Source organism: Lytechinus variegatus, chromosome 16 (assembly GCF_018143015.1).
Source record: "Lytechinus variegatus isolate NC3 chromosome 16, Lvar_3.0, whole genome shotgun sequence".
In the NCBI taxonomy this organism is placed as follows: domain Eukaryota; kingdom Metazoa; phylum Echinodermata; class Echinoidea; order Temnopleuroida; family Toxopneustidae; genus Lytechinus; species Lytechinus variegatus.
In genome coordinates this window covers 10589024-10616164 of record NC_054755.1, presented here as the reverse complement: position 1 = coordinate 10616164, position 27141 = coordinate 10589024, and the positions used below count along the sequence as shown (strand labels likewise).

Genomic DNA, 27141 nt, shown 5'->3' with positions numbered 1-27141 from the left:
GGCGTATACTACACTCTAAATTACAGGGATTTAAAATATGTCCACATGGAATGTAGTTAGGGACCAATCGAATTCCGGATTTAGTTTGAATCATTAAGATTCATTTTTAAATCTCGAAAGATTTAAATTTAAATCGTTTGAGATTTAAATTTAAGTTTTTTGGATTAAAACTAAATCCAGAAATTGATTGGTCCATATCTACAGTCCATCTGGACTTATTTTAAATCCCTGTAATTTAGAGTGTAATAACGTGTCACCTCCTTTATTGAAGATCCGAAACATTAATTATTTTGAAAGACCTTCGAGGTTTTTCAATAAAACATAAAATTCAATGTGCTAAATTGGTTTTAGAGATGATTTTCACTTAATTTGCATAAGCTGCTGAACCGAGACGAATGATGTGAGATAGAATTCATGAATGATTTTTGAAAAGTTAAATAAAGGAGAAAGACAAAAAAAAACTACAAAAATGAAGCAAGCCATTAAATTCTTATGAAAATTTGTGGCAAAACTAGTCATTTCTGTCTGGTTGCCATAAAGCCAAGCCCAAGGAAAAGAAGCTAATACAGGGACGAAATTTTGGAGGCCGAAAGATTACCTGGCCGAGTCAATCTTTTATCATCCGGGAATTCGGAATTCGTTACCACAGCAAACATGTAAACTACATCGCAAGACAGCTAATGTCGAATCGTGATTCCCGATATATAAGTGCTGGAAATGACATCAATTTTTGACGAATTTTCGACCTAATTGAATTGTTGTTGCCCTAGGATTCATTGGAATTCCTTTACATAAAAAACGGAGCATTTATTTTTTGGGATTAGCACTGAAGCTGACTTATTACATCAGGGTCACTCCGCATCAGAACTGCTGAACTGCGCTCAATTCGGCAGCTCGAACATTCCACCGCCGGACCTGTGGGTGCACGGTCCCGTAGCGACAGCCTGTGTCTGTGAGCTAGGGCCGAAGGCTGAGGCCTATTTTGATTTGAAGTGAAGACCAGTAGACAGCAGTGAAACCAACATGAGCGTCAAGAGTGTTTTGAGTGATATGGAGTGGGACAGTGGGCTCCAAATTCCTGTTGCCAATCAGGAGAATAAACTGCTCGAAGAACAGGTGAAGAATTTGTTTTCTCAATCTCGTCTCATTCTCATTCATGTCATTCACTCATTCAGTTCAGGCCTAGACTCTTTTTATTGCCCCCATTTATGCAGCAGAATATGCTCTACCATTGTTTAAAGTAAAACCTTGCAACATCCTTCCGAGCCAGGCAAGGGGAATTTCAATAGGAAGACAATGAAAAATGGCTAAAAACACATTATAAAATCCTCTATTTTTCTAAAACAACATGAAAATAAAAGGCAGTGTATACAGCCACACGCGTGTGTCTTTACCATCCAGCCACACGCGTGTGGTTATATCCAGAACACCTATCTGTGGATACCGCCACACGCCGCCAGTAATAACAGTAAAACACGTATGTAGGTCTGACCGTCTATATCACGATCAAAATTTCTTCATTAAATTCTTACATTTTAAACCCCTTTGATATCCTTAGATCGTTTCAATTTCATTCTCACCGTCTTCTCTCCTTGCTTTTCTTGTCTTGTTACAAACGGTCGTCTGTTTAACAGCAAATTCTCTTTTTCTACTTGTGTCGATTCTGGCTTCCTTCGCGGTGGCAGACCCATACAGCGTTAGCGCAGCGCTAGCGCAGTAGACATACACAGTTTGGGTTTCGTACGTACGCACGTACGCGCACATAGCCTAGAGTCAGTAGAGAATCAACACAAGTAGAAAAAGTGTGGAAATTTGCTATTTAACAGGCGGCCTTTTGTAACAAGACAAGAAAAGCAAGGAAAGAAGACGGTGAGAATGAAATTGAAACAATTTAAAGAAATCAAAGGGGTTTAGAATGTAAGAATTTAATGAAGAAATGAGGTTATTTTGATCGTGATATAGACGGTCAGACCTACATACGTGTTTTACTGTTATTACTGGCGGCGTGTGGCGGTATCCACAGATACTCGATAGTGTTCTGGATATAACCACACGCGTGTGGCTGGATGGTAAAGACACACGCGTGTGGCTGTATACACTGCCAAAATAAAAATATTAGTTGATCAGTAATTTTGTCAAGTTCCCAACTTTTCCCACAGAAAACACATGTTGGGTAATATGATACCATTTTCAAGTGATCTTATTTCACATGCAAAAGAGGGGTGCGATTGGAAGCTGATATCGTAAAAAAAAACCCTGATCTCTGCAAACATCTGAGGCCTACATATGTAGATGTATGTTTACTTTGTGTATTTATTTGTGTAGAGTAGAAGTACATGTATTCATTTTGGAATTTCTATGAATTTTAAGAAATATTGCATTTGATATGAATGAATTTATGAAAAATATATATGATCCAGTGTGTATGTACATGTAGAGGGCCTAAATCTACCGTAGACCATACGGTATATCCATGCATTTTTTTAATTTGTGAGATTAAATCTATTTTGGTCAGGTTCCCAACATGACCATAATGATATTTTTATCGGTAAATCAACTGCTCAATTTTGTTACTTGCTTTGGCTTTGGTAAAACAATGGTTTTACCAAAGCCAAAGCAATAAAATTTCTCAAGCATGGAATAGTCTGAAAATTTCAGGATACTTTTGTTTGTTGTCTTTGTATATTGAAATTTCAATTTCTAAATATTACCAGATGAAAAAGCACTTAATTCTGATTTATCATTTTTCCCTCAGGTTGCCAAAGGACAGAAAGAGAAGGTGAAACTTCAAGGAGAAGTCGGCCAGAATGAAGATAGAGTTCATGCAATGTCAGAGCACATGAGGAATGTCCAACAGGAGCTCAACCAAACACAGGTATTTTTTAATCCACTCGAGACAAAGTAACATGTTTACGCAACTACGTTTGGTGGTTAAACCTAAATGCTGAATGCTAAATCCATATGAAATGTATCAGAAGAAAGAGTGTACTCTGTTTCTGAACATTTATTTTATCATTAAAATTTATTATTTGTTCAATAGTAAAATAGAAAATTTGAATGAATACATATAAATCACTTAAATCCGTGGACTGGCAAAGCAGATAAAACCTTTAAATTGTTGTTTTACTTGCAAATTAAAAAAAAATTGTAATTCAAAGATGATGATCATCTTTCTTTTTTTAAAATAGATATGAACAGGTGGGGGATAAAGTTATGAAAGAATGAAGCTATTTTGGCAGCCAATTTTGAAGTGGAGCTGAACATAGAGCAAATGGTTAGAATACAAAGTGGCTGTAGACAAATTAGGAATAGTCCTTGTGGAAAAGTCAAGGAAACTGGTCTATTTGTTGCTGCAAGTTACCATGGGGAACACTGGGGAACAAAAATTTCATCAAACTTCCATTGGAAACTTGTGTTTTTAATTTTCAGGGGCTACCTTTCAAAATCTACTGCATAAATCTGCTTTAACATTGCAATGAATGGGAATTTTCCAGGGATCTTTTTTTCGGGGGGGGGGGGGCAGTTTCGAGCATTTCAGGGGCAAAGTCACCAGGATTCCCAATGTAGCTTTTTCCCTGGTGGGAAATAGGGTAAACAATTGTTTTTAGTTCAATACATGTTGATTAAGAGTTCTAAAACTCATACCAAATACATGGAAAAAAAGAGAGAAGGAAAAATTTTTTTGATTTGATTACATTGTCAGTTAATGCTTTGATTATTTTGAATGTGTTTTTCACAGTATGGCTTCTTGTTTTCTTTGTACATGTAGAATGTTTGCAGAGCTAGGGACAAAGAGATTGAGACAGAAAATCACATGAAGCTGGTAGCCCAGAGGGAGGAAGGGCGACTGAAGCAAGAGATTGTCAGGTTGGAGAATGACCTCGGTGACATCAAAGAAAGAAAGAATATCCACCAGGTAAGGTGTCAAACAGAAGTTAGAGCTCAGTTTCTTGACCTAATGATGACAGGAACTGAATGAAATTGAGAATGCAGTAGGCCAAGGGTTAAAGTTATGTTCCATATTGGAAATGATAGTTTGATACAATGCTGAAGATCATGGTCTAATGTCGTTCATCATTTGTATAGAACGACCACCTTCTTCTCTGATAGCCTACACTCTGTGTTGGCGCCTTCGTTGGTTGGTATCCAGTTGGTCCACTAGCAGATATCATTTTATCACCGTCATGGCGGTAAAAACCTGGCCTTAAATTAATCCGGGGCCATCGAAGGCCATAGCTTTGAATGTCCTAATGATTTGCCTTGATGCCCCTTCCCATTTACCTTAGATGTATTTTGTGTCTGTTCATGGAACTTTGGATTTGCCCATTTATGATAGAAATGTGCCCTTTGCCCTAAAAACATCAAAATTTAAGGCCTGAATTGATGAAGAGCAACTACATGTACACTGTACTCCTTACGCACCTTACACCTTTGTAACCTTCATCTGAGTCATTTGACATGAATGATAGCCAAGGAGTGACGAATGCAATCACTACAGCTAGTGACATTGTATGAAGACTTATACACGTTACCAATACTTTTTTACTGGCATTGATATTCTGTACAAATAAATAGTTGAAGTGCATTATAATCACTTCTCACACATCTGATTCTTCTCCCATCAGATTTTATTCACAGGTTGTATGTACTAATATTCTTTAAAAGCACTGTAAGTTACAAACTCAGGTGCGACAGATGAGAAATGCCATCACATGCAATTTCCATCCACGTTTTGATCAAAATGAATCAATCAATGACAGCTAAAAAGGAAATGTCTCGAGACAGAATACTTGCTAATGTCGTTATTTTTTTTCTTGATCAGAACACAATTTTCAAGAACACACAGAAGTTGGAGGAGCTGAAGTCGCAATTGAACTGGGATCAGCAAGCCCTTGAAGCCTGGCTGGAGGAGTCTGCCAGAAAGGATGAAGACTTCATGACCATCACCAAGTACAGACAGATTGATGATGCCAAACTCAAGGTTAGTCAGTGATGATAGCCCATATTCTGAAGTCTTGTCTAACTTAATAATAATCCGCTTTTATATAGCGCTTAATACATTGAAACGACACGTCTAAGCGCTTTACAGATATATTATTACCCCGGTCATGGGATTCAATCTGTTATTCCCTCACACAATATGTGCACATCCTCCACTCCCTGGGGAGTATTCCATTCTTAGAGCACAGCCTAACTCTGTGCTAAAATTATGGGAAGGCAAAAAGTAAAAAAAAATATATATTGTCTAGGTATCATGTTACTTCAGGGTTCCCAGCCCATCAGGAAAAATTATTTTACTTTTTCCAGTTAGGGAAAAATCAGAGAATTTGATTAATCAGGGAAAGATGATTTAAATGAGGGAAAAATCAGGGAATTTTGATCGGCCCAAAATTCAAAGGCATGGTAGTCAGTCAGACTTGTATTTTTCCTTTTAGACGGGGGTATTAAATAATGATATTTATGAATGCACTTTGTAATAAAATAAACATACATTTGTATTTTTCTCCATTTTAGGAATTGAGATTGCAGATGGAGAGAATGACAGAGACTTGTCAGAAGCGAAAGAAGGACTTAGATTCAGAAATGACAGAAACACTGACTGCACAGGTAAGAAATTTCAACAGAAAATGAAATTTTGTGAGATGAGGTAAAAAATATCCTTGTACGGCAGGGATTGTTTAGTGTTCATGAGGTGAAATTTTTGAGGAAATATGTAATAAATGTAATAATTTATTAATTGGAAGATTACACCCAAACTCATTTTTTTTTCATATCCTTTAGTTGGAGATGGATAAGACTGCTGAAGAGTTCCGCAAGGCACACAATGATCGTCAGCAACTGATCGAACAATGGGAATCAACCATTGAACAGATGCAACGGAGAGATAGAGAGATGGACAGATTAGCCACGGTAAGATATCTCCAGGGTTTAAAGTGGGAGTTCTTACGTTTTGTCGAAATACCAAATTTGATATTTGAAACCGGGGGGTGCTTCATCAACATTTGTCATCTGTCAACATCTGTCGGATTTAACATCTGACAAGTCCTTTTATGAAATGCTCCTCAGTATTTCGCCACTTTCCAGCATGTGTAGGGACAAAAGCATCGTAGCCAGGGGTTCAGGGAAGAGAGCCACCTAAAGCTTTTAGATATGTGGCCTTTTAATTGGCCAAAAGTTGCTATTATCAAAGGGGTACTCCATGCTGAAAATAGTTATAGCTGAATAGATAGCATAAAATTCAGTGAGCAAAACCCTAAAATTTCATCAAAATCTGATGACAAATAAACTGTAGTGTAGTTCTTGAATTTTTGGAATATTTTGTGAAAACAATTATATGCATGGTGTCATGAATATTCAATCTCTATCCTCCTTACTCCACCCAGAAACTCGCGGAAGCCAAGTCAGACCTGATGGACCATGAGGAAATGGTGAAGGAGAAGCAGCAGTTCCTGGAGAACGAGATGGAGAACAACCAGGAGCAGACCAAGAAGATACAAGCCACGGATCGACTGGCCGCCCGACTCCGTCTTGACTACCAAGATAACGAGAACCAACGGATCCAGTTTGCTGATGAGGTGAGGTTTCCTCTAGAAAACATCTTTATTCTCTATTAATTCATAGCTTAGCAATTGATCGCAAAACAATCTTTCAATAATGATTCCATTGACTACATTTATGCAATCTGTTGTTGTTATCAGCAATCATGCAGTGAGTGGCAAAGATTTGTGTTATGTGATCCTGCGTCGGTCTGTTGAGAAAGAGTTGGTATAAACGCTTTTATGTGGCCTGTCCCGTCTTGTATGTCTGAGGTAGCAGTTGACCCACAATCCTCTCATGATAATGAACGTTCCGCTGTGACAGTCTTGCGCTTGACATTCCAACAGGAGGTGACAGCATCACAAATTACATTATCCAAGAAGACTTTCTGTACATCGTGTGTGTCCTCTTGACTCCATCCCTTCTTTGCGGCACATGCATCATGATATGCCTAAATTTGATTTTTTGTTACAGAATGTGTTGCTAAAGATCTATTTCTTGTATCTCTTATCTTCTGTAGTTGGAGACCTTGAAATTCACCGTTGAGAGGACAGCCACTGACCTTGAAGCCATGAGAAGACAAGTCAATGAACTCAAGAAGGATGTAGAAAATAAGAAAGAGAGGTAAGGCTTGATTGATATTCTCATGAACGACAATCTCATGATTTCGAACGAGGTAGAAAGTAAGAAAGAACTTATGATAAGGTCAAAAAGGTAGTTGAGTGGAGTTTAGTTTATTCAAGTCTGCTTTAGAGCCACATGAACTGCACAAAAAATCCATTGATGGGTCTTTTCATATATGCCAGGCCCAAACATGTCAGGTGATTTTGGTCATAGCTTGACTGTTAGAACATCTGAGAGGCAGTCCTTTACAAAGGGATTTGTTCTTACCATATTCTCCCTCAATAACAGTAAAGAACTGTAAAGCTTAATGTTGAGATCCTTCCAGTGACAGGAGTTTCCCCCGTAAGATCTTGTTTTCTGATTTTTTTTCAAGCATTTCAAGAGCTCTTATAATTACAGCACAGAAGAATGTATATACACATAGTTTCTGCACTATACAAATCAGTATATTATTATTATTTATTATGTGGGCTTTGAAGTTTTGAGGTCTTCCAAATGGTCCTGTGCCACTATTCTACACGTCTTCCACAAGACTCAAACTCTCCAACAATCTATTATTGTCATACCCTTCTGGACACTTTCAAATCCCTGTGTAACCCTGTTCTAATCCTTTTTAAATCCCTCGTGTTCAATCTGTAGAGTGGAAGCCGCCAAGAGGCACCGTGGTGAGCTGATGAGTAAACTCAAGATGGCCACCGACCAGTCTCTCTCTGCCGAGGAGATGGCCGCCGTCATGGACACCATGCTGCAGGATGAGGAGACCACATTGCACCTCTTAGAGCAGGAACTCAAGAGGCTTCGGGATCTACAATACAAGAGGTCCCAGGTAAACTGACTTCTTCACTTCTGAGCATGTTTGTCTTGAAGAGTCTGTGGTGGGCATTTCGCAATGCAGTTTGTGAGTTGCTGTGACTTTACACCTGACTGGTGACCCTTTCTTGGAAGCTAAATCAGTTTGGTGTAGGTATCTTTTACTCCAAGAAAGGCTCACCAGTTTGTAAAGTCATTCATAGTCTATGAACAGCTTTGTGAAATGGCCCTCAGTATTGAGCTTTATTTGCATATTCATTTAGCAGAAGCTTCGAGTCATTTTAAAATTTCATCTTGTCCGAAAATGATTGGGAGTGGCAGTGATTTGAAGAACGGATATGCTTCCTCGGGACACTGTGTCTTCAGCAGAAAGCTAACCCACATCTCTCTACCATTTCAATGAGAATTTCCTGAAATGGAAAATGGGCTTCTTTGGGTTAGTGTTGGAATTCTATAAAAATTGAACTAATTGTGGCTGTGTAGACCTACAGGCAGGATGGAAATATTGAAGATTGAGTGCAAGTGACAGAGCTCAAAATATTACAGCTTCTACCACAACCAAACCGGTTTATTATAGGAGCAAGTAGGAACTTTTACAAGTGTTATTTGATGAAATGCTTTCCACAAACAAAGGATCTTTCCAAAGCATTGTCTTAAAACAAAAGATTGAATGAATATGTGATACCCCCCCAAAAAAGAGTGATCATTAAAAACTTGTATTTCCAGAAATGATCAAATACATAAATTATTTCTTTATTCATTACTTCTTAACATGCTCAGAATACTTGTTTACTCTTTTTTAGACCTGTAATCCATCTTATCCTTTCCTTCTTTCTTTCTCCGTATTATAATATATATGTAGGTTGTTTAACCGTTTTGTAAAGCGCTTAGAAAAATCATGTATTAATCCTAAAATGGCCGGACACCCGGGTACGCGGTTCCGAAATTCACAACATTTCGTAAGTGCATGTCAGACCAAAAATTGTTCCAAAACGTGATTTGGTGTACAAAGTCAATGCAAATTGAGTTTTCTCATCTTATTCATAGAGATATGATTGTTTTTACTTAAATCAGCTGAAATCAAGGTTGAAAAACCAAGAAATACATAAGAAATTCATATAACAATAAAATACATAAATTTAATTTCCAGAACGATTTTTTATTTAAAATTTTGATTTTTAAGAATGCTACAAAGAATATTTTTACCAAAAATTAGCATTCTCGGAGCTTTATTTAGTGAATTGGAGCAAAAAGTATGATTTATGCATAAATTATTATAATTAATTCATATAAAATAAAATATTTTGGAAAATTTTACCATACATCCTTGAAGATTACATCGCACACTACCAGCATGCAAATTTTTGCTGCGCTCGCGTGATCGGCGGCCGAGATCTCAGGGGGGGGGTTGAATCACCCCCCTGGCCACATAACAGCCAAAAAAGCCTGGCCTAGTTAGAGTTAAGCGTTATATAAATCAATATATTATTATTTTTATTATTGTGATCCATCATTTCAGGAGCTGTATGAAGCCAAGACGGCAGAGAAGAACACCAGTGCAGAGATCCAAGGGGCCAGAGCAGCAAGTCGCAATCTATCAAGCCGTATCAACAAGATGGACCACGACTCCCTCAAACAGCAAGAAATCATTTATAACCAGGTAATCAGAGGTGATGTTTCAATGAGTAGAGGGTGGTTGTGTTAGGTGGAAGAATGGTGGAAAATGCAGTCCATTACGTCAAACCCCCGTTTGGAGAAAGACCGCAGTTCAGATTGCAAACTGCGGTTCTAGACCCCAATTTTCATTTGAAAATCTCAATAACGTTTCCAAGCCCCGATAAACCTTTCTTAGCCAGGTTATCCCCGTTGTCTCAATTTCACCTTCACAGGCCAGTAAATGAGCGTTGAGCCAGGGACGAAATGATAAACAACAGCTGTGCTATCATGTAAGACTTCTTTGCCTGTAGTAGGACCTTCGGAATGAAATTATTGTACCGTATGGGCACTAGTATTCAACCCGGCATAATTCAAAGATTTTGAAATATTCCTGAAAATATTTAGAAATAGGGAATTTATCTTAATTTCATACCTTTGTTATTTCCAGGGTAATCTGTTGTCAGTATTTTCTTTATCAATCTGTCGACTGTATGTGCGGAGAATCGAATTATGCGCCGATGGCCTTTTGCACTGAATTGCACTAGTATTCAACCTAGTGAGGATAGATAGCAAATCTCATAAGGGTTTAGATTGCTAAATTAGATCTAGATCTATGTAAGTCTCTGGCTTAGATTAATTCCCTGTTTGGTCTCATCTCAAATGGTGTAGTCCATAGTCGGATGGGACAAGGGCAGATTGAGAGACAGGGCCATCTTAAATCACTAGGTTGAATACTAGTGCAGACGGGTTGAATACTAGTGCAAAAACCCGTCGCCATGTAATTCGATCGCCCGCGCACACAGTCGACTGGTTGAAGAAAAAAATAACGGAAAAAGAAGCACCAGCATTTGCGCTTGGAAATAAGACAGGTCTGAAATTCAGGTGAATTCCATATTTCTATATATTTGAAGAAACTCTCAAAACGGGTTGAATACTAGTGCCCTTACGGTATTCGATATTTAATCACGTTTTCAAAGGCATATTGTATTCAGAAATCCAATGTTAGTCCATTTTCAATTTTGAACGAAGAAAATTGACATCGAAATAAGGAAAGTTAGTAAATAAAATGACAGCATGCTTTGCAGGGACCGTGCTCGGGCTATTGTGTTATCTTTGGACCGAGGTCAAGAAACAGGTGTTTTGATACTTAAATATTATTGCTTGCTTGGGGCGGTGGGTTTGTTGTACTTGGAGAAGAGAATAGATTGGGGTATAGTGTTCTCAAATGGAGGTTTTCGTCATGCATACCAAAAGTTAGATAATACTATAGATAATTAGACATTGCTGATGGGTGACATGAAGCAGACATGCCTACCGTTCCCTTTTCAGAGTATTTGTTCCTCTTTTTTTGCTATGAATACACCAATACTTTTTTTTGTATGATTTGTTACTTTTTTTAAAGATTTGTAATCATGAAAGTATGTATTTTACACTGCGCGTGACACTAGCGCCAGTCCGACGGTAACTTGTTGCATGAAAAGAACAAGAAAATTCTTGCCTACGAGCACATGTTTAAAAGGATGAATTATCAAGTTTCAAGTAGAGTCATTTCACGTTTTTTCACTGATCTCACTAGAACAGGGTGGCGATTGTTATGTTGAGACAAATTTTAAAAAATACTCTTTTTTAAAGAATACTTTTTTTGTTTGTTGTAGAAGGTTGGCAGGTCTGCATGAAGACAGTGAGGGATCAAGCTGGATTAGATGCAATACCTTTTTATACGCCATTTTGTTTGTGTACAATGGTGGGGCCATCCAAAGTATCGTGTCTAATCTGGCTAGATCTAATCTAATTTGATGGAGGATCCCATGCAATATCCACGTTTCACTTGTTGGTTCAAACTATTGATACTAAATATTGGTGATCAACCTTTAAATGTCTATTTTCATTTTTTTTTCTCTCCAGGATTTTACAGTTCAGCAGCTGGAGCGCAAAATTGCCCGGCTGGAAGGAGAGAGAAGCACTGAGGAGATGGACATGCTCAACGCTCGCATCAAGGAACTCACGGACTTCCTGGAAGAGCGTAACAACACTCATGGTCTGCTCAGTAATCAGCTGAAGCGATTACAGGTAATATTGATGATAACCTGTTCTCGTGATTTAAAGGTCAAGTCCACCTCAGAAAAGTGTTGATTTGAATCAATAGAGAAAAATCAGACAAGCACAATGCTGAAAATTTCATCAAAATCGGATGTAAAATAAGAAAGTTATGACATTTCAAAGTTTCGCTTATTTTTAACAAAATAGTTATATGAACGAGCCAGTTACATCCAAATGAGAGAGTTGATGGTGTCACTCACTATTTCTTTTGTTTTTTATTGTTTGAATTATACAATATTTCAATTTTTACGAATTTGACAATTAGGACCTCCTTGCCTGAAGCACAAAATGTTAAAATAATGGAATTCCACGTGTTCAGGGAGGAATGAAACTTCATTTCACATGACAATGACGAGAAAATCAAAGTATTTCATATTTCATATAATAAAATACAAAAGAAATAGTGAGTGAGTGATGTCATCAGTTCCTCATTTGCATACCGACAGAGATGTACATATAACTGTTTTGTGAAACAAAGTGAAACTTTAAAATGTCATAACTTTCTTATTTTACATATGATTTTGATGAATTTTTAAGTGTTATGCTTGTTGATTTTTTCTCTTTTTATTCAAATCAAGTTTTTGTTGGGGTGGACTTGTCCTTTAAAAGAATTTAGTCCCATTGTCAATTTAAGGATTTCACTGATTATCTTCCATCATCAAATATCAGTATACAAATAGCGAATGGGCATGAGTGCGATGGTGCGAGATTTCGCATGAGGTGAAAGAAAGATACTCTATTCAACGAGGCATTAGCCGAGTTGAATAGAGCGTTTCTTTCTATATAAAAAATTGCATATTATTATTATTTAGCGAAAATATGAAAAAACAAGGAGTTTATCTCTGTAGTTTTCTATGGAAAGGCTTATACGCTTATTGCACCTTCATTTTTACTGAGCGTAATGAATTAAATTGTATTGTGATGTCAACTCCTAAAACCGTGCAACGGTACAATTTGGATGGTATGTCTTTGTGCAACGGTACGAATGTTTGACATTCAGCCTCCCATTTGCTCGCGTACAACAAGCTAAGTAGGCGTTGTACAACATTGAATAGAGATAACGACTAAATAAATAACAGCTTATGTAGAATATTTAACATTTTCTTCTAATGGCTATGTATTTAAAGTTATGAGGCCAAAGCATTAAATGTTATTTAAACTCAGATGTGTTGATATGCAGTATCAATTCCCTGTCCACTCATTTTCTTATCAGTTAATCACCTCTTCCATTAAAAATAATTAGATGTATCTATAACATATAAAATTCATTTCTCTTCACAGGACGACATACGTCGGGTCAAGCGTGACCTCGACAAGAGCGGGGCGGAGAAGGCCGACCTTACAAGCAAGATTGAGGAGCTCAACCTGCATAATGATAGCTCAAATCGTGAGCTCAAACGCATTGTCAGGAACAAACAGGTTAGTTGCCGTTAATGACCACCTGTATAGTGACTATGAGTGGTATTCTAATAGCAATGGTTGAGTAAACATGTGGTTAAAGAGAAATACCAGTAGTTGCAGTAAACACTGATTTCACGAGAAAGTTTGTAAATCCAGATCATCGAGGATCTAGATCTGGGACGGTTACATAAACTGAACTTTGTGAAATCTTGAAATGTACGCTACAAATGTTCACACTGAAGATCACCAACACAGATAAGTGCACGTGGGGCAGTGTATTATTATTGTTTTGAATGTCGGCCGACGCTTGACCCGAATCCCATGCTTATTTGCTAATTTCTCAGCAATTACACGATTTCTTCCAGAATCATTTGGCACATGTTTTTAATTCATACAAACAGACACTTTGTGGTCATTTCATTGGATTCTGTACAAACTCATTTTGAGATCATTACCACAACTGGCATTTATCTTTAACATAGACTACAATTTTATGGAGTGCCAGTTTTCAACATTTTCACTAAATGCAAATTATCCTGATGGCTCGGCAAAAAGTTGTCATCAAAATGACTTGTGTTGTGAAATGAGGAGAATGTGATGATATGAGAATATGATTTCTTTTTATCAATTCTAGGGTTACCCCCATCTTTATCATGAATATTGAGGAAGTAAGGTGAAACCTAGCATTCCATAGATGTGTCGAGTACTACAGTTCTTATTTAGTCTATGGTCATCAGAACAAGAAGTTTCTCTTGAATACATTTGCTCAATGAAACAAGAACCACGATCTTTATGATCTTCCAATTTCCTTTATAATCCAAGCCTTAATTAAAGACAAACGAAAAGAAATCTGGCAATTTTCTGAAAAAAAGTCTGTCTTTGTCTCTTCCTTTTGCTGCCCTCTCTTTTTCTCTCTCTCTATCCCTCCCCTCTCTGTTTTACTCCACTTTTCATCATAACTTTTGATCCAGGACCAAATGGTAGAAGAGAATATTCTCAAGTTGGAGTTGAAGCGGCTTCGAGACATCCTCAACTCACGAGCAGATGAGGTGCTGACTCTCGAGAAACGTAGACTGCAGCTCGAGACGGTAAGTCCAAAATAGTATGAACGCCCGGACTAATATGTTCACATTTCAGAGACCAATTTTAGTTAAATCATACAGGGTTTTTTTTTTTTTTGGGGGGGGGAGGGGCAATGGCTGCGAGGGACACTTCAACATTTTTCTTTTCATGGTACAAAGCAATATTGCTTTGCTTAGCATTTTATTGCTTTTTTCCCTGGCAAAACTATTTGTATAAACATGTAAAACTTGTTTTGGAAAAGAATTGTTCAGAAATTATGAAAAACAATAATCAATGATTCTTGACATGTATTTGATAATTGTGTTACTCCAAATTCTTCACTTATCATTCGAGTAAAGGCTATGAATGAGAGACGGAAGGAAATCACTATCCACAAGGAGATGTTGAGGGCGCAATTGAAGGCTAATGAGGAGGAGCGCGGTACAGTCAGTTCCGAGCTCCACGATCGCATTGCCAAAATCGACAAGCTTCGCAAGAGGTGAGAATATTAACCTATTTTGTTAATCATTATTAGAATACTAACAGACCTGCCCTGTTTTTACGGATATCACTTATTAGCTTGACACAATGAAATCTGCAGTTCTTTCGTTCATTCCTTTTTCTCATATCATGACAATAGTAATTATTTCAACTTTTTTTTCAATGCAGGTTTGAAATAATATGTACTGGGTGGATGAAATGAAACTTCCACTCCATCTTGACTAAAAGGCTTAGCGGTAGTGGCTATATACCAATGTAATCATTTATTAAAGCTGCAATGCACAAATACCAAATGTCTCAAATATTTTATCTGTTATAAATTCCTTTTATAGGTATGAGATTCTAATGGTTACCATGGCACCACCAGAAGGTGAGGAGGATCGCTCTCAGGCATACTATGTCATCAGGGTTAGTATCAATATCTCAAACATTTTTTCCTCAACTAGTAAAGTCATTCTTTCTAGATACCATCGGTAATGCAACTTTTCTGTAGAGCTCTAAAATGTCACTGTGATTTAACAAATACCCTAATTATTTGTATCTGCAAAAAAGAGTAGCAGTGTCTTTAATAAAATGTGTTATAGAAATGTCAATATTATCATTATTAGTAGTAATAATAGTGGTAGAAGTAGAAGTAATCGCAGTAGTAGAAGTACATCTAGAAATAGTACTGATAGTTGAAGTAGTAGTAGTTTTAGTAGTATAATATTATTAGTAGTTGTATTAGAAGTAATAGCAGTTGTAGTACTTTATTATCAGTAAGTAGTATTATAGAAGTAGTAGTAGTTGTAGTAGTAAATGTACAAGTAATAGTAGTAGTAGCCATAACAGGAGTAGAAGAAGTACAATAAAAGTATTAGTAGCAGTAGGTGTCCTAATTAATGATTGATTCTTTTTCGTCCAAATGAACAGGCCGCCCAGGAGAAGGAGGCCCTTCAGAGGAAAGGAGATGAACTGGATGCCAGGATCCGTAAGGCGGAGAAGGAGATCAAAGCCTTGGAGAACACGCTCAGATTGATGAACGGACGCAACGAGCAGTACAGGAAGAGCTTCAACAGGGTTACTGAAACCAGTGAGTAACGATTCTGTCTAGAAAGTACAGTTTATGTGATAAAATATTGCCCCACAATTACCCCTTGTTCTCACTCAAAATCTTATTGTGCATTAATTAACAATGGTTCAACCCCTGAAACCTGTAACTGCTTAGAATATTCTGGTGCCACAGGGCTCTTCTACCAGTTCTTCCAATTACTGTAGAACCAAACCTAATCTTTGATTTATTGCTCTGGAAAACCTTGCGCAGGTGAAGAGTTCGAGGAGAAGCAACGTCTAGAGGAACAGCTCAGGGCCGCCATGGACAAGTACAAGTATAAGAGAAGACAGATTAGAGAGCTACAGGATGATCTGCAGACCATGAGTTCAACCATGGAGAACCTAGGACGGGATGAGAGCGCTTACTCAGAGATGATCCAAGAGAAAGAGGTAAGTGGTTGGTGATGATGATGGTGATAGTGGTGATGATGATGATGGTACTTATGATGGGGATGGTGGAGTTGATGATAGTGATGATGGTGGTGGTTGGTGGTAATGATGATGATTGTTAAAGTAGCAATGTTGGTGATAGTGATGGTAATGGTGATGATATAGTAGTGGTATGGTGAAGGTAGCGATTGTGGTGGTAGTGGAGTTGATGGTGATGATGGTGTGTCAAGTGTGGTAGTGGTAGTGGCAATGGTGGTGATGGTGGGGAGTTGATGGTGATGGTGGAGGTGATGGTGGTAGTGATGGGGATAGTTATGATGGCGATGATGATGATGACGATGATAGAGATGGATGATGAAGGTGTTCGGAGGTGCTGATAATGGTGACGGTCATGGTGTTGATGACGAGGAGGATAGTGAGGTGGTTATAATGATGTTGAAGCTGCTGATGATATCGATGACAGTTAGATGTCCCGAAAAATGATGCACATCATATGATTGTATATGCTCATTTACCAGCTTTCTCTATTCATTCTATTCTTTATAATTGTTAATTCTCTGTAAATTTAGACCCTCCCATTATCAAAGCCTACCCTTCCTAAACCCTCAAACTAAAAAGCATCCTATTATACTCATTGCCACCCTCTTTACAACCCTTTACAGAACAAGAAGCAACAGCTGACCAAGGAACTGGACGATCAAAAGGTCAAGATTGAGAGGGTCATGAAGCAGATTGCTCGCTACGCCAAGGAGCTGAGGGTCAGTCGTAAGGTCAAAGGTGAAACTCATGAAGAGGTATGGAAAAAACTTATGTAACATTGTCAAAAAACCTTGTAAAGTATGTAAAGCCCCTACCGTGCCTCCTAAGTCTTGAAATTTGTCCAAATAAAGACCCCCATATGGTCATCTGTACTGCATGCATGTTGTCAGTTCAATATACGAAAACTATTGAATAGAGGTCTTAGAAACTTTTTCCTGGAAATATTTGTAATCCAAGGTATTTTGCAAATTGTCGCCCAATCCAGATATTTACAGGGTTCTTCTTTTCTTTAAAATACATGTAATAAGGGGCATGATAATGCTGCCTTGTTTTTCAAATTTCTTTGATAGGGGGTCAAAACCCAATCTATTTCCATCCTTTAAGTACGTATCACCGAGACTCTGGAACAAGGAGAGACTGCCAGAAGAGGGGTTGGGGAGGGAGGGGTGCAGGTTAATCTCAGATTGGGTTTGATTCGATTCCAGTTATTAGTAAGACACGCCTCAGTCATATGCATTGTTATTTCTTTCTGTGAGCTGTATATTTGAAATTGAAAGTACTTCATATTGTGTTTTTTCAAGTCAACATCTTTTCTTTATTTTTGACTATTTACTTCTATTAAAGGGGAAGTTCACCCTGAAGAAAAGTTTGTTGTAAAAATGGCAGAAAAAATAATAAAAAATATTGCTGAAGGTTTGAGGATTGACTTAATTTTGTTTTCTATTCATGATCGGGTGTGAAATGATTTGTACATTGATATACAAAAGGTACAGTAAAAACCATTTTCAATTTTCTGAGAAAATGACATTTCATTAATTTTTTACTATTCGTTATGTAGGAATGCTGCTCGCATATGACGTCACAAATCAAATAATTGAAATTCTAATAACTTTTTAATTCTTTGATGAATTTTTCTCAAACCTTCGGCAATATTTGTTATTATTTTTTCTCCTATTTCAACAACAAACTTTTTGTCAGGGTGAACTTTCCCTTTAAAGATTAAGAATTACCTTTATACTCATTTTATTTTTTAATAATATTTTTTTTTGCGGAGCAGAAAGACTTTGAGTTGAGGGAACTGAGAGAGTTCAACAAGAACGTGATGAAAATGATGGGCGAGGTTATCCATTCATACCCTGACATATCGCCAACAGCTCAAATGCTATTCTCGCAGGTAAGTTATTTAAAGCCAGTGGCCGATATCTGAAGTTCATTTTAACTTAGACCACTCTGCCTAACTGTGTACTAAAATTATGGGGAGCTGAATATGTCAGCATTTTGTACATGTTTGATCCATCGTGAGACAATGGATTATTCTACTCCCTTGTATCGCCACAATGAAACTCTTCCACATCATTTTTTACATACAGTATATTCTATGTTCCTTGACAATATGTACAATATGAATATTGTATTCTTTATCCATGTTTAGCATATTTTCATGTTGAAGCACCTATCATTAAAAAAGATACAATATATCTCTGATGAATATTATTTCTAATTGAATAGGGGCAATGGCTAGTATTCTGGTTGCAGGTTTCATTTAGGCCATGGTCTGATTATTTAAAATTATGGGAAGCCAATTATTTTTAAATAAAATATGCACTCTCTGTTTCCTAATTTTATTTGGCTCTTTCCCAATGCTTTAATGATAAGGGAAGCTTTCAGTTATTATTCCCAGTCAGTTATGTATGATTTGTGTGTCAAATGAGCTGACAGATTGAACATGTACTATTAGGGATATCTGTTGCAATTGGCTATCCATAATCAAACCACAACTTAAGACCTGGGGGCCTTTTCATACAGCTTTTCGTAAGTTAAGAACGACTGGTGAACCTATCTTACGCGCTTAACCATCAGCAATGAATATACCATTTACCACAAGAAAGGATCACCAGTTGTTCTTAAAGTCGCTCTTAACTTACGAACAGCTTTGTGAAACACCCACCTAAGTTTAAATTAAACCAGAGTTCAGAATACAGGTGGGTGTTTCATAAAGCTGCTCGTAAGTTAAGAGCGACTTTAAGAACGACTGGTGATCCTTGTGGTAAATGACGGTTCACCATTATATTCATAGCGCGTAAGAAAGGTTCACCAGTCGTTCTTAAAGTCGCTCTTAACTTACGAACAGCTTTATGAAACACCCACCTGGTCAATTCATCTCAAATCCACACCATGTGACCGACCACATGTATTGTAATCAAAAGGCAATTCTGAACATCAAATAAAAGGATTGAATGATAAATGGCTCTTTATAAATAAGTCCAGGTATAACGGCTAGTACAGTGGCTGGTGATTCTCTTTGTGAAAATTTTAATATCAAAATCAATAAGAGAGCGATGTTGGCTCAGTCGGTAAAGCATCTGCCTGTCCAACCAAAGATCGTGGGTTTGATTCAACCCCGGGTGGATGACTGAAGCCAGTGCGTTGTGTGTAAATGTCTCTCCCCTGTTTCATGGATGCTGACTATGTTACAGTGAAAAACACTCTGTCCCTCGGATAGGACGTTAAATGGAGAACCCACTTCACTATTCAAATAAGAGTAGGGGGAAACCCCGGTCTAGTGGTCCACCTGCATTCCCCAACCAGTTATTGGGAGGAGAGACCTGCGGGTCACAGTTCTGTGTGCGCTTCCTTGTAGGCAACCCAGACTGGCTGGCTCCTCCAATGCGCCTTTGAATGTCTTTGACAGATATCTGGTGCTATACAAATGCTGTGCATCATCATCATCATTTTAATGATATCTAGTACCCTCTTCAATAATATTTTTTCTTTATTTAAAGCAGTCTCATGTTACATATTTAGTGATTGGATTTCAGAAAACTACAGGAATTATGTCCTGAAATTTCCATTCCATGCTTGAAAAGTTTTTTTTTTTTTTTTTTAAATGCAGATAATTTTATAAGCACCTGCCCGAAATAGATTTTCATGAAAAGTACACAATATATTTAAGCAATACATTTTTCTTCTTCTAATTTTCCAGAAACACGAGTTTCCTTTATCTGATATGAATAAACTAGATTTGAATTCAAAGAATTACATCTAATTACTTCATCTTGTTGACACTAAAGATTTTGCAGCATATTGATGTCATGAATTTTACAACTTAACTGTGGAAAAGTTCACTTCTATATATACTTATATACGTTGTCAGAATACATAGAAACACAATAACATTGCTGTGATTTCAGAACTTCCTATCTTAAAAATGAAATATATGGCCTATACATTACTTTAGAATTAAAACTCGCCCTGAACTTTGTTATGAAAACTGTTTACAGATGGTAAATAGATTTTGTGTGTAATTTCATGAATTTGTAAAGTGTGCAATTATTTAGGTCAATAAGTGAGATTTATTTGATTTTGCAGAGCCAAAGGAAATTCATTTGATTTTGGAATAAACAAACATTCTTACTCGAGTCTTATTCTATATATCTTAGTTTTAGGATAATACTGTTTGGATTATGGGATACTTCCATTTGATCTTTTGCTTTCAGATGTCCAAAACCTCTTTGCTATTAATGCATGACAATGTATCCACCCTATTCTGTATCACTTTGAAATGAATAATCCTTGTTCTGATTAATATAGGCCATTAAGAGATCAACTTCTATCCTTCAAAATAAAATGACTTTCTGCTTTAATAAAGGAATTGCTTGGATTCAATAATTCATGTTTATTAAGATGCTGGGCTTTGTGGGCTATAGTCAAGTGCCGTTCACATATGCTGCAGGATACAGTATAAAATCTTTGTAAACTCTAAGGAATTGCTGCAGTAATTGCATGAAGCAGAAATTCACCACAGATCTACTGAGCTCCCTGTCGATGAAAATAAGAAATAAAAAGCATGTGATACTTTAGATCTTATTTTAAAAAATCCGACATCTTTGCTGTGTCATGTATAAACAGGACCAGCTATATTGATCTAAGCTATAATGCCATCAGTTGCAAAAGGAAGCAAGTTGCTTATCAACTAATTTTGATAGTGATACATGTATTTTCATTATATCTCTCTGTATGTTCTTAAAAGCAGAAGATATTAAATTATTAATGCATAATGGTCTACCAGCTGACCACGGACGTTATACAATACCGTAACTATATATCATGCGATTGACAGGTTACTGATCTCAAATGGTGACTGATAGTACTATCCATTCGTATCCAACATCAGTGATGACGTTAGAATGTCATGTTACTGATTGCCAATGGTGATTGATAGCACTGTCCATAGAAAGTGATGATAACGTCTGAATGACATGTTACGGATTACAATTGATGATTGTTGTGCTATCTATCATGGGTGGTGACAACGTCTGATTGACCATGTTACTGATCACCAACGGTGACTGATAGCGCTATCCATCGTCACTGGTAATAACATTTGAATGATATGTTACTGATCATCAATAGTGACTGATAGCACTTTCCATCGTCAGTGGTGACAACGTCTAAATTACATCTTGCCAATCACAAATGGCGACTTATAGTGATATCCTTGTTACTTGTCGCAATAATCCCAAAACGCAGCTCCTTGGAAGCTATACTGGGATGTCAATGGTGATCTAACGTCTGAATGATATATTACTGGTCACCAATGGTGACTTCTAGTGCTATCCATAGCAAACAGGCAAAAAAAATATTTTTTTATTTTTAGGGACTACTTTTGGCAACATTGAATAAGCTTTGACATTGCAGTAAATGGGGAATTTTGTGGTCTATTTTGTTATTTTCTAGGGATTTTTTTAGCATTTTGAGGGACAAAATTGCCCTGAGACCCTTTGTAATCCCCCCCCAATTGCGAGTAGTGATAACATCCGAAGCCACCCATGGTATGAAAGATGCACCTTGCTCTATTCTCAGAAAGACTATATCCATCACTTGCGTCCTTTTGTCATTGTAAAACAGTGTGACTCTGAAGAGTCAAGTGGGTGAAAGTATCAAAGGTTTATCTGGGATATTCAGGATTTAGAATTTGATGCATAAATAATGACCCCTGTGCTCTTTCACTTAAAAGTCCAAAGCAGTTGATCTTGTTAGAGATCTTGGTAGATATTGTAAAGTAGGTGTTGTCATCTCTTTGGAATTAGCTTTCAACCAAGGAGTACAATAATTGAATATAACAAATAAAAATACAATATAATTATCTTGTAAAGTCCCACCTCTCTCTCTCCCTTCCCTTTTCCCCCTAAAAGTGACAGATATTAAAAAGATTTTTTTCTGGAATATATTGAAAATGAGAAGTCTAAATTGTTTGTGCACCGGTCTGGCCTTGAACATCTAATTACGGTGGAGAGTTTGCTATACAAATTCTATGTACCGGTATTATTTGTTTTATAAATTTCAATTATTTAGAGGCATTATACTGCATACCTGTAGAACATTCTTCTTAATCCCTTCAGTGCCACCCCCTACTCTAAATCTGTAGTAGCATTATTATCATAATGCTACTCCATATCATTTTTTTTTAATATATCATCTTCCCTACTTTTGTTTATTTGTCATGAATATTCATTTGGTGGGCTGATGTCACATCTCCACTTGTTCTTTTGTATTTTATTATATGAAATTAGGTTTATTCAATTTTTTTCCTCCAAGAACTAGAAAAATTGTATTGACAACTTATTTAGTGCATGAGATATTTATTGCTGCAACTTATTTCATTATAAGGGAAACATATTATTCACACAAGTATGAAATAATGAAAACATGATTTTATGTAATAACTGTGTTATTTGTTATCCGATTTTGATGAAATTTTCATCATTTTGCTCAGTGAATTCTACTCTATTTATTAAGCTATAAATACTTTCAGCCCAGACCATCCCTTTAAGTCATTCTGAAATCTTTGTGAAAATCTCCCACCCCTCCCCCAGTTCTAAAGAATTGCTTTGACTTATATTGTTTGACTTGGGTTTATATATGTCTTACATAAGGTTGACTTATGCTTTCCTGTATAGGTTATCTAAAGGGGCTTTCAAAATTGCTTGTGCGATCGTTTGGTCACAATATATGTTGCACAGAATCGCAACGGTTGTAAGCAGTCGTAGCACCAATTGTAAAAGGGGCTTACATAAGGTCGACTCATGCTTTCCTGTATAAGTTATCCTACATAAGGTCGAATTATGCTTTCCTGTATGAGTTATCTTACATAATTAAGGTTGACTTATGATGAACCTTTTATATCTCCTTTACTGTTTCTACTTTTCTCTCTCCCTCTTTCATATTCTCTAGGCTGGTTTACCAGTGCCACCCCCACCAAGTGCCACTCAACGCTCCTCCAGACCGGGCTCCGCATACAGCAGTCGCAGCCTCACCTCTCCAAAGTAAGATCTTCAATTCCTCCATTGTGTCGCATGAATTGTTTTTGTCTCACCTGCGAAGCAAAGTGAGACTATAGGCGCCGCTTTTCCGACGGCGGCGGCGTCAACATCAAATCTTAACCTGAGGTTAAGTTTTTGAAATGATGTCATAACTTAGAAAGTATATGGACCTAGTTCATAAAACTTGGCCATAAGGTTAATCAAGTATTACTGAACATCCTATTAGAGTTTCATGTCACATGACCAAGGTCAAAGGTCATTTAGGGTCAATGAACTTAGACCATGTTGGAGGAATCAACATCGAAATCTTAACCTGAGGTTAAGTTTTTGAAATGTCATCATAACTTAGAAAATATATGGACCTAGTTCATGAAACTTGGACATAAGTTTAATCAAGTATCACTGAACATCCTGCATGAGTTTCACGTCACATGACCAAGGTCAAAGGTCATTTAGGGTCAATGAACTTTGGCCGAATTGGGGATATCTGTTGAATTCCCATCATAACTTTGAAAGTTTATGGATCAGATTAATGAAACTTGGACATAATAGTAATCAAGCATCACTGAACATTTTGTGCAAGTTTCAGGTCTCATGATTAAGGTCAAAGGTCATTTAGGGTCAATGAACTTTGGCCGAATCGGGGGTATCTGTTGAATTACCATCATAACTTTGAAAGTTTATTGGTCTAGTTCATTGAACTTGGACATTAGAGTAATCAAGTATCACTGAACATCCTGTGCTCATTTCAGGTCACATGACCAAGGTCAAAGGTCAATGAACTTTGGCCGAATTGGGTGTATCTGTTGAATTACCATCATAACTTTCAATGTTTATGGATCTGATTCATGAAACTTGTACATAAGAGTAATCAAGTATCACTGAACATCCTGTGCGAGTTTCAGGTCACATGATCAAGGTCAAAGGTCATGTAAGGTCAATGAACTTTGGCCATGTTGGGGTTTTTTGTTGAATAACCATCATATCTCTGTAAGTTTATTGGTCTAGTTCATAAAAAGTGGTCTAGTTCATTAAACTTGGACATAAGAGTAACCATGTATCACTGAACATCTTGTGCGAGTTAGAGTAGTATTCATAGTAAGCACTGCTGCTATATTGAACCGCGTGATGCAGGTGAGACGGCCAGAGGCATTCCACTTGTTACCATTATGTATACGTTGAAGATACGTCTGTTCCACTGAAACTCTTTCATTCTGAGAGTTTTCAGTTTAGATTTTTAATCTTGGTGATGCCACAGTCGCTCTGTTGAAACCGACTCCAGACAGATCAAAGCTTGTGTGTTATTTTGAATGACATAACATCGGTCGGTTTGGGGTCAGTTTCATTGATGTGACTTTAGCTCATAAAATTTACCAGAAACTGGTTCCTTTTCACAGAAAAATATGTGATATAATACCACACCTGACAACTGCTCCTTTTTTTCCAGGAGGTACCCCTTTTTAAAGATTTTTATCAACCAAATAGAGGAGCACTCCATTTTCCCATTTATTTATAAAGATATACAATAAATCAGCCCATGTATATGTGTGGTGGGTATGGGTGTAAGAGTAATATAGTTTTAACACTTCTGATTTCTCAATGTTTACCAGTAAATGTAAGAAAATTTAACATGTCAATTAAATAAAAAGTGAGGGAGACACGCCTGACAATGAACAGAAAAATTCAACTGCTATTTTTCATTTTCGAGTGTTGGCAGGCCTGTAATACTAAATATGCATTTTAATAATACTTATATTGAGATTTTGTTAAAAAACTGTCTTATTTAATTTAGTTCAAACTTTAACATTGCAATTTGTTGCGTTAATATCTAAAATAATTTTTCTCGCTTCTGTTGGAGATTGACATATGTCAGGTCAAACAAATTAACAGACATGTAAATCAACTTATCATTTTTGAGCAACATAGAAATATTTATTAGTATCGTCAGAGTACCTTTCTAAGTTATTTTCATTATCATGCCACAGAAGTGGGCGGACCACTATTACAATTTCATACAACATAGCAGTGAAATTTCAATTCAATTCATTTTTCATTCTTCAACATAATACAAATAAGTACAAGATAGATTGATTCAATTTAAATAAAAACATGAACAAAATTCAATATTAACAAAAATGATATACATATATTCGATAAGTGATTTGAATATAAATTAACATACATGTCAATTTTAAATCAATATAATCAATATCATTAAATTTAATTAAATCAATACAATTATATATCATGAGAAGAATGGAGGGGTCCACTGAAAACTAATAAACTAATAGTTCAGGTGGGGGTCAGTATCAAGAAGTCAAACTTTATTAATTTGAGTGGTTTTAGCAGACAGAAGTTTGGGAGGCAAGCCATTGTGACAAATGACTTGTGTTTGCAGTATTTTTCCACTAACCCTTTCTCATGCCACTGGACAACAGTGTTTTGTATTACTTTTCTAATATTGTAGATCTTTATTTTATATTTAAAAACAGGACGCCCTCTTCAGTTCGGAGTGGTGCATCCAGCCGAGCCAGCAGCATTGGTTTGAAGACGGTGGACGTCGGAGGGTTCGGGATGTCCGGTAGTCCTGCTGGGACGCCCAAGAGTGGACGATCGCCCGCTGGATCAAGAGCAGGCAGTCGGACCAGTAGCCAGGGCAGTCTTCGAAGTGGACGTCACTGAAGGAATACTGATTGGGATAAAGGACAGACTCTGAAGGGGGGGGGGGGAGGGTCTTGAAAATCAGTGGATCTATCTATCTATCAGTATCAAGTTGTAGAAGTTGTAGAGACTTTCAGGATTGTCATTTAATGGTCACATTGATCACATATTCATCAAATCGGCAGTAATTGCAATTTCTTTCAAATCAATCTTGTTTATGATAAAAATGACATATAGCATTTATGAGGCGCCGATTGTCAAGTTGATTATTCAATGACGCAGTAAATACTATATGTTGTATTCACAGTTAGGGTCAATATAAAGGGGTCAACTCTTCTTTATTTAAGTGGAATCGTAAAGTTGATTGCATATTTTGGCAAAATTATCAGCTAATGTAAGAGTCATTTTTTTTTTAAGATGAAAGCAATATGAATATACAAGGTCATAGTGTATGAAAATCCAGTTAAGCACACAAAGCAACAACAACAAAATGTTGCCAAATTGGAGAAATTGAGCTGTGTATTTTTTATTTTGTTAAATACCCTTGCAACCGATGAATTGTAGCCAGTAAAATATTAGGGAAATAGGTAGGGTAAGAAAATGATATATGATTATTATTATTATGGATAGATAAAAGCTGTGTAACGAGTTCCTGTTGAGAAATTCAATTTTAAGATACATTCCAAATGAAACAGAAGTGTTGTGTGTGTTTGAAAGAGAGGGACAGAGAGAGAGAGAGAGAGAGCGAGCTTCAAGGGGAGGAGGAAAAAAAATAAAGTCTAGTACATAAGGATAATTTTAATACAATTAATTATAATTCCAGACTTTCCTCTGTAAATCACCTTGCGTGTACATGTATTCATGTAAAAATTATATATTGTATATAAGAAAGCTAATTATGTAAATATATATTTCTTGCATTGTAAATAGACATAGCCTTGTATTCTTAATACAGGTTGGACTTAAACTGCGGTCTTAATTTGTGGTTTGAGACAATGGAATGCCAAATGCAGAAGAGTTTATCACATTTGGCACATAAACCATAAATAACCGATTTTGATATTTTTCTTTAAAGCATAGACAAAGAGTGAGTATGAGAGATAAAAGTGTTAACAAGGTTTTGATATTCCGGCTTTGCATAACTCTAGCAGAGTTAGACCATGTGAAAATTGTTTCTTTAACAATTTAAAAACTTGTAGCATGTGGGCAGAGAGGTTTTAACATT

At 36.8% G+C, this 27141-nt stretch overlaps 1 protein-coding gene across 1 annotated transcript; it reads left to right on the top strand.

Moving 5' to 3' along the window:
- The first annotated feature begins 635 nt into the window (after positions 1-635).
- LOC121429548 (coiled-coil domain-containing protein 39-like) lies at positions 636-26684 on the top strand. Its single transcript, XM_041626620.1, has 21 exons — positions 636-1116; positions 2756-2875; positions 3770-3916; positions 4823-4981; positions 5515-5607; positions 5782-5910; positions 6384-6575; positions 7058-7161; positions 7801-7987; positions 9491-9631; positions 11533-11697; positions 13009-13146; positions 14100-14216; positions 14550-14689; positions 15024-15099; positions 15604-15763; positions 15995-16173; positions 16836-16967; positions 17990-18106; positions 23167-23258; positions 25748-26684. Exons 1-21 carry the CDS (start codon positions 1024-1026, stop codon positions 25935-25937), a joined length of 2871 nt encoding a protein of 956 aa, XP_041482554.1. The 5' UTR covers positions 636-1023; the 3' UTR covers positions 25938-26684.
- Positions 26685-27141: the final 457 nt, after the last annotated feature.

What these genes read in the sequence shown, in the direction of transcription:
- LOC121429548 (XM_041626620.1), top strand. Translation starts at nt 1,024, where the DNA reads ATGAGCGTCAAGAGTGTTTTGAGTGATATGGAGTGGGACAGTGGGCTC. An exon ending in AGATGGACAGATTAGCCACG is followed by an intron (nt 5,911 to 6,383) that starts GTAAGATATCTC and finishes TACTCCACCCAG; the next exon opens with AAACTCGCGGAAGCCAAGTC. An exon ending in CAACAGGGTTACTGAAACCA is followed by an intron (nt 15,764 to 15,994) that starts GTGAGTAACGAT and finishes AACCTTGCGCAG; the next exon opens with GTGAAGAGTTCGAGGAGAAG.